The following is a 15,726-nucleotide window of genomic DNA, read 5'->3' as shown; positions in this document are numbered from 1 at the left end:
GACTGTCAGTCTGAGGGTCCCGGGTTCAAATCACCCCCGAAAACGGAGTATGGCTGCCTACATGGCGGGGTAAAAACGGTCTTACACGTAAAAGCCCACTCGTGTGCATACGAGTGAACGCAGAAGAAGAAGAAGGACCTTGCCTTCCTATGCTGAGCCCTAGACTTAGTGGATATGTATTCACTGCCCCTACAGGTTGTAAACACCAGTGTGACCTTTAACCTAACTATTCATTAGTTTGAGGTATTGAAAAAGTGATATTGTATGTGCTAGAATTCATCATTATTTTCAGTTGCTGATAATTCCACTTTTTCTGTCACAGGACACTTCAAGGAATTGATCAGAAGAGCCCTAGACAAGATCATCCCCTTCATAAAAAGGAATGGAACTTCTTGAACAATTGTCACACCAACACAACTGATTGTTGAATAGTTATGCACCCCAATGTTGAACTTGTCACAAACGTTGAGAATAGAAACTGTACGGTATGTTTTAACCAAAAACTTGTCTGTCACAGTATGTCATTCATTGTTGACTAGCAGGCCATTGAAGATGTAAGATGAAGAATTCACATGTTCAGTGTATTTTAGATGAGAGATTTTTGTGGGTATTGTTGCTTTAAAAACTTTCTTTTTAAACTTTCCCAATGTTTTGGGTACCACATTGTTTTATGCTGTTATTGTGTTGTCAGTGCAATATTTTTATACAGCCTGTACTTTTTTTGTATCTGTGTATATATTTTTTATAACAGAAAAGTCCATGTGATGTCATATCAAAGTAATCATCATCGCTCATTTCAAGTTACGGTTATTGTTAATAAATATTGGGCTATCTAAAGGCACTTTATGAAGTGTGATGACATAACATTCTCACAAAATTAGTGTTACTGACAATGATGACTAAAGAGATTTCTAATTTGCAGACATACCTGCTCAAATGCAAATGCACACACACACATACATGCACACACGTCTTTCTATATGTATTTTCATGAACACTCACATCATTTCATGGACTAAGAGGCACAGTGTGTGCACAGACAGGTCCAAAGACAATATCCTAATGTATACCATTTAACTTTTGACGTTTTACGTCACTGTTTAAAATCTGACAGAAAAATAGTTGTCCGTGATTTGTCTTAAATGTGACCTTAAGGATGATCCTGTAGATCAAGGTCATAAAGAGACTATTTATATACAGAATCAAGTCATTTGATTGTAGACTTTGTAATTGACTTGCTACAGACTATCATGTTTTTCACACTTTCAATGTATCATTTGACATTTTTGCCTTTCATGACATTTCTCATCAATGAAATTTCACCATTCAATTTTGCATGATTCACTGATGCAAGCTTTGCATGTGCAGATTGTTGTTCTTGTTTGTTTTTTTGTTTTTTTTCTCGTTCTGCTGTTCATGAATGGCAATTGACAAGTTTGTGAAGTTGCACAGTTCACTGATCCTTCATACACAGGTTCACTCAAGCTTTTAACGCATATACATTCCCTTTCACACGATTGTGGCTCCCTGTTCGGAGCAGATGACTATACCCATTGGATATCACTTGTGATGAAATACATCAAACTCTTTATTTGCACCAAACTCTTTTATTGTGTGGGAAAAAGGGAAAGTGATCACACGTAGTTTAGATTCAGGTGATTATCTTGATTGAGAAAAGCCACACAGCATTATCTGAATTTGTTATGCTAGTCCATTGAGAAAGGGAAAGCAATGACATGCAGTTTAGATTTAGATGATTATCTATTGAACAAAGCCACACAGCATTATCTGAATTTGTTTCGCTAGTCCATTTATCAAGGGGTCATCGTGGACTAACTTTTATTGGGGGAAAAAACTTGCAGTAGTTTTTGTTTCAGATATGTTACATTGCTATTGAGCTTTGGTCACTGAATGTTTGTGTCACATTTGTTATGCTCAGTTTTTACTCAAAGGTATGTATACTCATGTATAATACATTCACACACATACACAATTGTCACACACACACACACACACACACACACACTCACACACACACACACACTGACTTCAGTTTCTTCAGTATAGTCTTCTGAAAAGTTGATACGCTTAGGTATTTTAAAAGTGGCCCGTCCATGTTCAGACAAGAATGCATTGGCGAATTTTATATTCGCATCCAAGGGCTTCAATAATGATGAAAACATTTCTGGTAAATGTCACATTTTGCCATGAGAACGTTTATGATCCAGCTTTCTGCAAGCAGACAATCAAAACTATCAGCCAATGACTGCATTGTGCACAGCGGAATGAATTGGCAATATGTACTTATCCTGTGAACAAGCAATGTGTTTATGTTGTTTGACTTTTTTTATTCATTGTTTTGACTCATGATTGTACACAGGGTGATTCTATTTATTAATAACTCTCTTGGTTGTCTGTATATACGTATTTGTACATGTGTGGGGGGGGGAGGCTGGGGGGTTGAGGGGGGTCCCAATGGTAAACGTTACATTGGCATTTTGTCAGCAACTGCAAGTACTGGATAAACCATACCAGGCAGGCTGGTAAATATCTGTAAAAGCAGTCTGTTAGCTACTGCAATATGTATGTAACATTAATATGTCAGAATTATGACAAAAAATAAAATTAACAAAAGGATGTTATTTGTGACAAAATTTGATGACACCAATAGCAGTGCCAGCAAATTGTTACCCTTCTATTGCCAGCCTCACTCTTTCATTTCTTTCTGTCTGAAATTCGAGTTTTCTGCCTGTAAAACCAGCAGTCGCACAATAAGAAAATGATCAGTGGTGTAGCTGTGAATCAGTTACCCCCTCACATACCCCAGCCCCCCCACACCCCTCTTCCATTTACACACATCCAGGTTCATGACTAAACTGAATTGAAATATCCCAGCACGAAGAGTTTTACCACATGCATGATTACACTGTTGCTGCGTTATGTTTGCAACTCACTTAGTGCAATATCAACAATTGCTGATTGATTGTTTTTAATATCCATACAAGCTTCGGTGCATGATTGTACATGTGTAGTTCTCAAATTCTTGTCATACCGACAGTGGTCACATCAGACACTTGTATCTTTGTCCAGCTGTTTAACTCACTCAGTACGGTCAGTCCTCTCTTCTCCTCTACACAGACCCCTCGGATGTCCAGTGGGTGTCTGAATGACCCAACCTTTAGCTTCCATCGTCAGAATTGTGGTATTCTTTGTCAACATTCACCTCTTCAGTATAAGAGCCTTCCACTTGCAATATTTTGATGATGGTAATTGGGGTGAAACGCTGTTAACGTCATCTCTTTCGCCGTTCGTATGGAGAGAGTTAAGAACTGTCCATAAGAGCTCAACAACCAAAAGGAATCTTAGAAAATGGTGGACAAAATGATAAGCTATAACAAACAAAAAAATCATCTTAAGTGAAATATATATTGAATATTTTTGTGGATTTTGAAGCATGGACATGATAACAAATATTCCAGTTCCTATCCTTACATAATTCTTTCATCAATTACACATTTGATACTTGATTGATATTTCTTCTTCTTCCTCGTTCGCCTCCCATTAGATGAGCAGCCCGGTGTCCTCGATGAAGGCTGCCATCCATCGCAGCTCCTCCAGGGTGCCGTACAGTTTGGCTTCCACTGCTGTCGGTGTTGGCCAGTACTTCCTTCATTGTTTGATATAACAACACTGAAAGTTTCCCAAATATCAAGTGTTCCATTTCAATACTTCAGATATATCCTAAACACTATTTTCCCTCCAACAGTAATTCACAGTAGTAAATTTAGTAAGAATCACGCATGAGTCAAGGAATGCATTGGCTTTCTTGTTTTTTTGTTGGGGTGATGGAGGGGTCAGATATCCTATCTACTTTTTTTTTTTTTTTAAACATGAATGTCTGACACTCCAAAAGTCACAAAACTGTTTAAGGCAGAGGGAGCATGTATTTGGGTGTGCAAGTGTATGGGTGCATTACAAATTCTCACATGTTTTGCTCCCTCCACGAAGTGTACATTCAAAACTATGGTTTGGAACTCCTATTTTTATTACCTCCTGTCAGACCCAGTGTAGAAGGTTTTGACATGCAAATAATCAATGTATTATTTGGTGTTTTTTTTTAAACATGGCTAAAATTTTCAGATCATTGTATTTGTTGTTTGGTAACTTAGTTTACAGTCAGTCTGGATCAGTGTGCACTCTGGTTGAATGATACAGAGTAAGAACAGTTGATGGTGTCAGTGATGTAAATTGGCAGTTTGATGCCAACACTTTCTTCTTGCAGAATCATCAGCAGAAAGTGTCATTATTATCATCCACATGGATGATTTTTCTTTCATATACAAGGCATTTCTATATTGGGTGAAAGTTTGATACAATTATTATTGATATTCTTCCTCTTTTTTTGTGTGGAAACTTTTATGGAAGTTTTAAAGATCAGAGGTCCTGATGCTTAATCCATTATTTGCAATATCAGAATTCCAATATTTGCTTCCATCATGGCAGCCAGTTCTCTTATGATTGCTTCCATGGGCTTCCACATTCTTGTACCCAGAGTATTGTTTGCACAATTTCTTTAGTTAAAAATTCTTGAAAAGACAGTTTATTGCATTAAAGACTGAAGCTCTCAGCCTCGAGAAAGACTGCAAGAATAGGTGGAGAGTGAAACTCGACAGAGTGGAGCAACAATTTTAAATGCAATCCACTAAATCAGGCAGGTTCAAGTTCATGTTGTTTACCAGAACAGAGCGGTAGATGGGATAAGGACTACGGCCATGATATTCCATATCAGAAGTAAAATATCAGTTTCCCTGGAAATGATATCAGTGGGTTGGTAAGATGATGGTTTGCTTCTGTTTTTTTGGGGTTGTTTTTTTTTGTTTTGTTTTTTTTCTCTGGGCTTATCCTCCTCTGTGGATTGATTGACTCACTGTGATGAGAAGATTCATCTCTCTTCCTTTTCTGTAAGGAGTGCACACTTCTAAAGCCACTTCAAGTGTCAGATTTATGATTTCAGTTCATTTAGCAGGGATTCCCATCTTTCATTATTTGTGGCATTTTGCTTTTTGTTTTTGACTCTCGCTTTGACAGAACCAAAAGTTGTTCTTGTATTTCTTTGATAAGATCAGTATTTTCCTCAACAGGAATGCTTACTTTACTATTCCTTTTACTTTTTCCTTTTACTTTTACTTTTCACCATTTAAAAATCTTAACTAGCATCATTGGCCATCCTGATTTCTGAACAATAAAGATATACTAATCATCTATCTGGAAGGCAGTCCAGCTTCTGCAAATGCAAGTCAAATCAAAATGTTTAAAATTTCTTAACCTTTGGTACAGTCCTCATTCATGATATCAATTAATGAAAATATTTTTCAGGGAGTACTTCAAAAGATCTAGCATGACAGTAGACTTGGACACGATTTGATGGTCTTGGGGCATGAGCATATCACATTTCCAGTTGTTCTGATAAAATGCATGAAGTGAAATATTGCCTTGGTCTACTGAAAATTGATTGCAGGGTGCACACTCGTGCTCCAGATAACTTTTGTGCAAATGAAAAAGGAAAGAGCTAGCAAGCCTCCTGTTGATCCTGTTCATTTTTCAGTTGACAAAGTATGCACACACCTCAGCCCTGTCGTCTGCTGAGCCTGTTCTTGCCATTTTGTCATAGTAAATCAACCAACGCACATGCAAATTTGTACTTACAGTAACTTTTCTTATCAGAACGTAGCTGCCTCATTTCTTTGGCTTCATCACAAAATGATTAGATAAAACTGAAGCGAAAGATTGTATGAATGTGAAAAAGACCACATTAACAGAACAGCCCCTTATGAACTATTTTTTCTTTTTAATAGAGTAACATCCCTTGAAGTTCAGGTTCATAAGTGGCTAAATTTGGGGTGACAAAATTGTTTTGAGGTCATTGGGTTGCGGTATATTTCAGTATTCAGTATTGGCACTTTTTTTTTCTCTTTTAAAAATTTTTTTTTTATCAATGACCCATGTGTTGGCAGAGGGTTTCGACGGGCGCAATAGCCGAGTGGTTAAAGCGTTGGACTTTCAATCAGAGGGTCCCGGGTTCAAATCACGGTGACAGCGCTTGGTGGGTAAAGGGTGGAGATTTTTCGGATCTCCAAGGTCAACATATGTGCAGACCTGCTAGTGCCTGAACCCCCTTCGTGTGTAAATGCATGCAGAAGATCAAATACGCACGTTAAAGATCCTGTAATCCATGTCAGCGTTCGGTGGGTTATGGAAACAAGAACATACCCAGCATGCACACCCCCGAAAGCGGAGTATGGCTGCCTACATGGCGGGGTAAAAACGGTCATGCACGTAAAAGCCCACTCGTGTACATGCGAGTGAACGTGGGAGTTGCAGCCACGAACGCAGAAGAAGAAGAAGAAGGCAGAGGGTTTCTGGGGAAAGCGAAGACATGGCAGTCAGTCATCTGCTATACAATCATCCCAGCCTTTTGAGTCTTGATGTTATTCAACTGGTGGGCCATAAATGGCCAGGATCCTTATCGTTCTTTCTTTCTTTTTTTTACTTCAAAACTTTTTTTCTTCGTTTTTTTTTTTTTTTAAGATTGAAAACCATGGATTTGCCACTTTGTCAGGAGTGTGGTTTCAGTCAGAGAATGAAGACGCACTTGTGTTAGATGTTTTATTTTGTTCTCTGCAAAAGTATTTGTATACTTTTTGAAGGAAGTGTATACATGAATTGTTGCATCTGCTATTGCAGATTCTTTGAAGTGCAATTGCTACAATCATACTTCTAGGATTGTATGATTCTTCATTTGCATTGATGTTCTTGTGAGTTGTTTTGTAATGTGTATGTGTATCTCTCTCTCTCTCTCTCTCTCTCTCTCTCTCTCTCTATATATATATATATATATATATATACATACATATGTACATGTACATATATATATGCATATATATATATATATATGTATATATATATATATACCTCTGTGTATCTAATCATACATGTTTTTATTTTATCTGTGAATTGGACGGCAATTGCTTAATCATATTTTGCATTCAACTTAATTTCTGATCAATAGCAAAACGAAAATGATAGCTGGGTTTTGTTTTTTTTTTAGGAATTTTGTAGTGAATTTTTGTGAGGACCTTCTTGGCCAAGAATGGTAGAATCAGCTTTTTGTGCCATTGTTTAGCAATGCTTACAAATTTTTGTGCAATATATACATTTTGCATTTCTGAAAAACGCAAATTTGTGAAGGTGGATTATCCAGCTGTACATGAACAGATGGTGTCCTTGGAGATTTTTCTTTTTGTCACAAGGCTTTGAAATTGTTTTGGGTGATCTGTATGAAATGCCACATTTTGTGAAGCAAGTAGGATGAAATTAAAGACTATGTCCATGGAAAATAACAATTTGTTTTGTGTTTCTTTGCCCTTTTATTCTTCAGTTGTAATCTGCCTTAGTCTCTTGTTCATGGATAGGTGTATAATTTCAGTTTGTTGTTTGGTTGGTTGGTTGGTTTTGTTGTTTTTGGTGGTTGTTGTTGTTGTTGTTTGTTTTTTGTTTTTTTTTGGGGGGGGATTGTTTGTTTTTGGGGGTTTTTCCTTTGACAGGCGCAATACCTGAGTGGTTTAAGCGTTGGATTTTCAATCTGAGGGTCCCGGGTTCCAATCCCAGTAACAGCGCCTGGTGGGTAAGGGTGGAGATTTTTCCAATCTCTCAGGTCAACATATGTGCAGACCTGCTAGTGCCTGAACCCCCTTCGTGTATATACGCACGCAGAATATCAAATATGCACATTATAGATCCTATAACCTATGTCAGTGTTCGGTGGGTATGGAGACACGAAAATACCCAGCATGCATGTACCACGACAGAGTCATCGCAAGTTGATGTTGGTCGTGTAATGGAAAGAAGAAAAAGAACTCGGAGAGCGCTTTGTTGACGGTTATCCAAACAATCTGAAATAGCAAAGGGAGGGGAACAGATCTACTGAAATACGTGCATACAAAAGCAGTAAGTTTGTACTGTCATTGATCATATGGACAGACGTTGGCAGTGCCTTTTAAAACAAAAACACGCAAAAAAAATAACCATGTAACACACCCTTGTTTTCTCTTTCTTTTCTTTTTTCTATTATTTTTTTTTTTTTATTAAGACCAAATAGGTTGCATTATTCTGAATAATCTTCAAACAAGAAAAGAAATGTTTGCTGGCAGAAAAGCCGCACAAGGAGCGACAGGGGTTCGTTCACCTGCGAAGTAACCTCAATAATGGCAAAATTTTGAAGCTGTTGTAACATTCTTTTCAAATGCAACAGGGCACTTCGATGCAATCCACGCGTCCGTGTACGGTATGCGCTGAATGTTCATCCCAATCCTTTTTACTCACGTCGCATATTTGACCAGTTCTTGGTTCTGACCTAGAGCAGAGGTGAGGCATTTTGCAAAACAATTTAAGAGGAAATATGGAACTGTGAGAGAGAGAGAGAGAGAGATTTACAAACACTGACGCACGCACTTGCTCACACTTCCCCACACACACTTCCCCACACACACACACACTTCCCCACACACACTTCCCCCCCCCCCCCCACACACACACACAGAACCCCCCTCTCTCTCATACACACTCGCGCACACACTGACACCGTCGCACGCACGTGCTTAGACATAAACACACATGCGTACACACACACCCACACACACACACACGGTCTCTCTCTCTCTCTCTCTGTGTCACACACACACACATACACACACCAGCGTGCCCTCGCGCGCACACACACACACACTCATGCGCATGCACATACTCATATTACCCCCTCCAGCCTAAGTCAAGCTAGCACACTTTAAGTTCATCAGTAGACGAGCGATATCACTCACGTACGGTTTATCGACAACTGCGCATTATCTGTTTATGTATGTGTGTCAAGACTGATGAGGCCACAGCCTAAATCACTTGTTACAGCAAGCATTATTCTCTTATCAGTGTTCTGCTTTTCCATTGTTTGCTGAGCGTACATTTGAAATTGAAGTTATCCTCTCTTTCTCTCTCTCTCTCCCTCTCTCTGTACATGTACATGGCAATGTTACTAGGGGGAAAAAAAACCCAAACAGAACCAAACAAGCTTGAATGAAGCTGTGGTGTGTATTCGCATTCTATGACTTTAACTAGCATTGTGTAGTGCATGCAATGACATATATAATGAAGTTTTATGTAGTGTAGACCCTGTTCCCGCCGGGCGGGGACTGGATGAAAAAAAAGCGCGCCAGTGCTTTATATCTATTATCCTCGATAATAAAGAATTTTTCTTGTCCTCTCTCTCTCTCTCTCTCCGCCGAGTCTCTCTCTCATGAAGATTCAATCTCAGTCGTGTTTTTAGGTTTGACTGACGAATGCCACACGGCTTCATTCAAGCTTGTTTGGTTCTGTTTGATTTATGTTTTGTTTTTCCTAGTAACATTGCCATGTACATAATGTCAACCCCAACAGCAATATAATTTTCACAAAAGACCCTGCCTGGCTGACCGACAAACTAGCGCCGGTATATACCGGAACGAGAACTGCCGGTGCACAACGTTCACGCGGTGTGTAATTGCTTTCAAGACTTGATGCCACGTACGCCGGTATAGCCTGTTTCAACAGGATCGAGTGAGTGCCGGTGTGTGTGTACACTGTCAACAACCCGTACAGCAGTACATAGCACTGACATGGCTGCCGGCAGCAACGACTGACGGACTGACACATGGCGCACACACTGACTGACGAACTCGAAAAGTCGACGGACTAAAACTGTGTGTGGAAATAATTCGCATGTATAGCACTGAGCCCAGACTAAAACGAGGCAATGTCAACAGCATGTGCACACAAGGAAAAAGAAGAAGGGGAATAAAAGGAAGAAGAAGAAAAGAAATGAAAAGTTAAGAAAGAAAACTGAAAAATAAAAAGCGCTTCAGTACATGAGTTATCTAGATGTTACACTGACACCGCTAGAGTTGGCACGCTGCTCAGTCACACACACACACACACACACACACACACACACACACACACACACACACACAAGCGTGTGTGCGCGCCGGCGTACTTTGAGGGGACACACAAACACGCGCGCACATAAACACATGTACGCCGACAGTGTATATATATAATATGTACACACACGTATGCAGCCGAGAGAGTCAACTTCTGGTCGACAGACGAGCGCAGTACCCGGATGACTATGATTACTAACTATTAAAGAAAGAATTAGGCAAAGAATGAATCAAAGAAAGAAACAACAACAGAAAAACAGAGAATTTTAATGACACATTCAGTTTCAGTGCCTAAAAACACGCTAGTAGCCTACATATAATCACAGTCAGTATAGCATATAGTATCCGTATGTCACTGAGTGAAAATAAAAAATAGGATACTCCTGCCGGATGACTCATGGCATAATATCCGTATTGAACTGGCTGGCGAACGCATGTCCGAGTCAGTTTCTGCTGACGATGCAATATTGCATACAACAGCCAACAATTGCCACAGAGACGGCTAAACAGGGTCATTCAGACGAGGTATAATACCAGTGAGAGTGATTAACAGTTGATCGTGACATATGTGTCTGTCAATCGTGTGTGCCAACTCGATCGGTTTGGTTTTCTCTGTCATAGTTTATTCACTTCAGTTCTGCAAAACAACACACACACACACACACACACACACACACACACACACACACACACACACACACACACACACACACACACACACACACACACGCACAGATTATTCATTGCTTAGAATGTTTTCAGAAATTTTAAACTCCAGTCCAGTTGGTATCCTCCTTTGATGTATTATATTTAATACTGTTATTTATATTTACATTGTTGTAGGTTAATACTTGTTGATATGCATATACATATTCTCCTTCCCCTGACAACTCACTCAATACACACCACAACCTCTTTAGACTTTTTCTTATAATATACTTTTCCTCTGATACATAACATGAACTTTTTTTCTTTTCTTTTTTAACACTAATATTCACATGCATTCCCTTTCCTTTATACACTACTTTACTCCTTTCCGTCTAAAAACACTTATAGTGAATAGACGTTAAACTGAAGAAAACAGAGAGAGAGAGAGACTATGAGATTCTTGGTAAAATTCGACACATGGGATGCGAGAAGCGACGTATCAGGCACAGGCTCTTCGATCTTCAGGCAAATGAAATGAATGAGTGAGAGACAGAAAAGTACCGAGCATACTGTCCAGGAAAGGAAAGGGGTGAGAAAAAATTCAACAAGAAAGGACACCATAAACAGAGAAGGGTGACTTGAAAGCCGGGAAAAGAAGTGAGTGGAGCTGGGCATGTGGGCCCCAGGGCAGTGAGACTGAGTGCGAGAGTGAGTGAGTGAAGGGAAAAAGATCATGGGAATATGGAGGTTAACTGAGGGAGCTCTGGGGTAAAACGTGTCTGACAGCCACCAGGCCTCCCTGGTGGGGGATGTTGGTGTACAGAGACACAATGTCCATGGTGAACCCGTGCCTCTCAGTGCAGTCAGCAGGGAAGGAGAAGTCGTTCAGGGGGTTCAGAGTGTGGTTAGTGTCATTAACGTAGACAGGCAGGGCAGCCACCAATGGCTGGAACACTGAATCAAGGAAAGCCGAAACGATTTCGGTCCTCCAGGGTTGTTGGTCTTGTGTATATTTGGGAGGAAGTACAGAGGGGACTCGCGAAGTTCTTTCATGATGGCATGGTGGGCTTCAACCGGAAGGCGACCATTGTCGATGGCCGTATTGATGGTCTTTCTGATGAGTGCACTGTCGGTCTTGGTGGTGTCTTTGGTGATAGGGCCGTTAATGTGGTGTTGGGCAGCTGAGACCTGGCTTCTTGGAGGCAGAGGTCTCTGCGCCACACGACCACTGCACCACCCTTGTCAGCAGGTTTTATGGCAATGTCTCTTCAACTCCTGCAGAGCTTTTTCTTTTTTCCCCCATCAGGGGTCAGGTTGGAGAGTCACAAAGGCTTGGGCTGCAGCGGCTGGTTCATCTGCCTCATGCATGTGTCGATGTAGAAGTCCAAGGCAGGGAAAGCACCTGGGTTTGGAGGTCCAGTTGGAGGGGGGTCTTGAAAAGACTGGTAATGTCTGTATCCTCTGTCGATGGAGGAGCTGGCAGAGAGGCCTGGGCAAACAGGGCAGCCAGGCGCAGCCTCGTGAAGAAGCGCTGGCACAGGAACAGGGTGCAGGCCCGGTTGGTAGTGGGCTTGAGTGCCGGCACGAACGTAACTCACTCAGTACGGCCAGTCCTCTCTTCTCCTCTACACAGACCCCTCGGATGTCCAGTGGGTGTTTGAATGACCCAACCTTTAGCTTCCGTCGTTAGAATTGTGGTATTCTTTGTCAACATTCACCTCTTCAGTATAAGAGCCTTCCGCTTGCAATATTTTGATGGTGGTAATTGGGGTGAAACGCTGTTAACGTCGTCTCTTTCGCCGTTCGTATGGAGAGAGTTAATTAAGGCCCCTAGTCAACACTTTACGTTTGTCTTCAGGCAACTGAAGATCACCCAGGGATGGTCACCACCAAGTGTGGGGGCAAAAGCATGAGTGGTATTGGTGGAGGTGAAAATTTGGTTGGGAAACAGGGACTCAAACTTCTTCTTCTTGATGGCTGACATGCTGGTATGTACACTGAACTGTTGGTTGGCTATCCGAGTGGTGTGGATTATGAAGTGGGATGTGTAAGGTTCTAATAGGTTGCAAAGTTGGTACAGGAAATGACGGGTCCACTAGCCGGGTGGTTAAAGTGTTGGGCTTTCAATCTGAGAGTCTTGGGTTCGAATCTCGGTAACGGCGCCTGGTGGTTAAAGGGTGGAGTTTTTTTCCGATCTCCCAGCTCAACATATTTGCACACCTGCTTGTGCCTGAACCCCCATCGTGTGTATACGCAAGCAGAAGATCAACTGAATACGCACGTTAATGATCCTGTAATCCATGTCAGCGTTAGGTGGGTTATGGAAACAAGAACATACCGAGCATACACACCACCGAAAACGGAGTATGGCTGCCTACATGGCGGGGTAAAAACGGTCATAACACGTAAAAGCCCACCGGTGTACATACAAATGAACGTGTGATTTGCAGCCCACGAACGACGAAGAAGGAAAAGATAACGGAAATGCTGGATCTTCCGTGTGACATGGGTATAACGACGAGTATAATGCTTGAACCATCTGTTCCATGAGTCAAGCGCCAGTGGAGCGACTTGAAGGAGACGGCAGGTGGCAGAAACCCTGTCCGGATGGGAGACAGAGCTTCAACTGAAAACCCTGGCCGGATGGGAGACAGAGCTTCAACTGAAAACCCTGGCCGGATGGGAGACAGAGCTTCAACTGAAAACCCTGGCCGGATGGGAGACAGAGCTTCAACTGTAAACCCTGGCCGGATGGGAGACAGAGCTTCAACTGTAAACCCTGGCCGGATTGGAGACAGAGCTTCAACTGTAAACCCTGGCCGGATTGGAGACAGAGCTTCAACTGTAAACCCTGGCCGGATGGGAGACAGAGCTTCAACTGAAAACCCTGGCCGGATGGGAGACAGAGCTTCAACTGTAAACCCTGGCCGGATGGGAGACAGAGCTTCAACTGAAAACCCTGGCCGGATGGGAGACAGAGCTTCAACTGAAAACCCTGGCCGGATGGGAGACAGAGCTTCAACTGAAAACCCTGGCCGGATGGGAGACAGAGCTTCAACTGAAAACCCTGGCCGGATGGGAGACAGAGCTTCAACTGTAAACCCTGGGAAGGATATATGTCTTCTGTGAATTTGCTGCATGAACATGATGTGACCAGTCAGTCCGGTGGTCTTCTCAAGGGTGCTGCGTATGTCAGTAGTGGACACTAAGGGACTGGGGGATGGGGAGAAGGGCGGGCCGGAGCTAGGCCAAAACAGCCACTGAGCGCCAAAGCAGACAGAAATCACAGGCATGTTGAGCAACAGGTAAAAGTTGAGGTTAAACCACTGACAATGACATAAAGAAGAATGGGATAAAATGAAGATAAATAAGGTCGAGGTCTGGTGATAAAATGCTTCGTTGGCGATAAAAGGGTAGTGACTGTCTGATGTTGACGCAAAACACACACACACACACACACACACACACACACACACACACACACACACACACACACACACACACACACACACACACACACACACACACACACACACACACACACACACACACACCGTGACACACTCAGAGAGAGAGAGAGAGAGAGAGAACGGTGATGGTTGCGAGGTCGAATTTTATTTTGGAAAAAAATATTATTGATAACAGTTATTGGGCGGATCATGTCCAAACATACATTTTAGTGTAACACTCGAGTGGCGCAACTGAACCCATTGCAGCCATCATGATAGGCCTATGCACTGACGGGCGCAATAGCCGAGTGGTTAAAGCGTTGGACTGTCAATCTGAGGGTCCCGGGTTCGAATCACGGTGACGGCGCCTGGTGGGTAAAGGGTGGAGATTTTTACGATCTCCCAGGTCAACATATGTGCAGACCTGCTAGTGCCTGAACCCCCTTCGTGTGTAAACGCATGCGGAAGATCAAATACGCACGTTAAAGATCCTGTAATCCATGTCAGCGTTCGGTGGGTTATGGAAACAAGAACATACCCAGCATGCACACCCCCGAAAACTGAGTATGGCTGCCTACATGGCGGGGTAAAAACGGTCATACACGTAAAAGCCCACTCGTGTGCATACGAGTGAACGCAGAAGAAGAAGGCCTATGCACTAACCCCTCATACCCTACACCCCAATATACATGTATATATATATATATATATATATATATATATATATATATATATATATATATTGCAAACGGGACCTGAAAAGTACAGGTATTGGTGTACTGTCCTGGGAAAGCCTTGCGATCTCACGTGGACCCTGGAAATCTGCCATTCTGAGAGGGGTGAAACAAGCAGAGAGAAGCCGCATTGACTCGCCGAGGGGGGAAAGAGCCACACGCAAGTCAAACTCTGTAAACCAGGCAGCATCTACATACATCTGTCCCACATGCAGTGGAGATTGCCACTGACTCCAGCATCGGTCTCCAGAGCCACAGCAGGAAGTGCAATGCCCGGCAGTGACTACTTCTCTGGTGCAGCCATCGTCTCTCGAGACGGAAGGAGGCCGACAACGACAGTGTTGTTGTTTTTTGTTTTCTTTTTTATCATCTCTCTCTCTCTCTCTCTCTCTCTCTATATATATATATATATATATATATATGTGTGTGTGTGTGTGTGTGTGTGTGTGTGTGTGTGTGTACGGAAAAATAAGTTGACCATGGTCTCTCTTGAACAAACCCGAAACTGGAACGGGCTTAATGCCACAACAGGAAGGGGATCAGCCCGATCTACCCATCATAGAGGCAGTCGACATGGTGATGTTCCCAGTACGGTCAAGACTGAGGCTAGACTGGGATGGCCGGAGACCATGTGTGTGTGTGTGTGTGTGTGTGTGTGTGGTGTGTGTGTGTGTGTGTGTGTGCGCGCGCGCGCACGGCACGGGGATGTGCCGAGGTCTAGGACCCTCTCCAAGGCGGCCGTCGCTATGCTGACCCCGGCACGGCAAGGGCACATCAATCGGTACGCTTCCCGGCGGGGTTCCAGTGACTCCATCGGGGTTCCAGTTCAGGGTGCCGAGACTTCATAGCCCTTCTTAGCCCTCAGTG

The 15,726-nt window shown here is 42.4% G+C and overlaps 1 protein-coding gene across 1 annotated transcript in view; it reads left to right on the top strand.

The window, feature by feature from the left end:
- Positions 1-6,891, top strand: part of LOC143280871 (ethyl acetate hydrolase-like) — a 28,785-nt gene extending 21,894 nt beyond the window's left edge. The window contains exon 8 of the mRNA XM_076585605.1: positions 323-6,891. Coding sequence (XP_076441720.1) covers positions 323-396 — 74 coding nt within the window. The 3' untranslated portion in view covers positions 397-6,891. The remainder of the gene's footprint in view (positions 1-322) is intronic.
- Positions 6,892-15,726: the final 8,835 nt, after the last annotated feature.

Source organism: Babylonia areolata, chromosome 4, assembly GCF_041734735.1.
Source record: "Babylonia areolata isolate BAREFJ2019XMU chromosome 4, ASM4173473v1, whole genome shotgun sequence".
Taxonomy (NCBI): domain Eukaryota; kingdom Metazoa; phylum Mollusca; class Gastropoda; order Neogastropoda; family Buccinidae; genus Babylonia; species Babylonia areolata.
The sequence above is the reverse complement of the archived record's forward strand: the minus strand, read 5'-3'. Positions and strand labels throughout refer to the sequence as shown.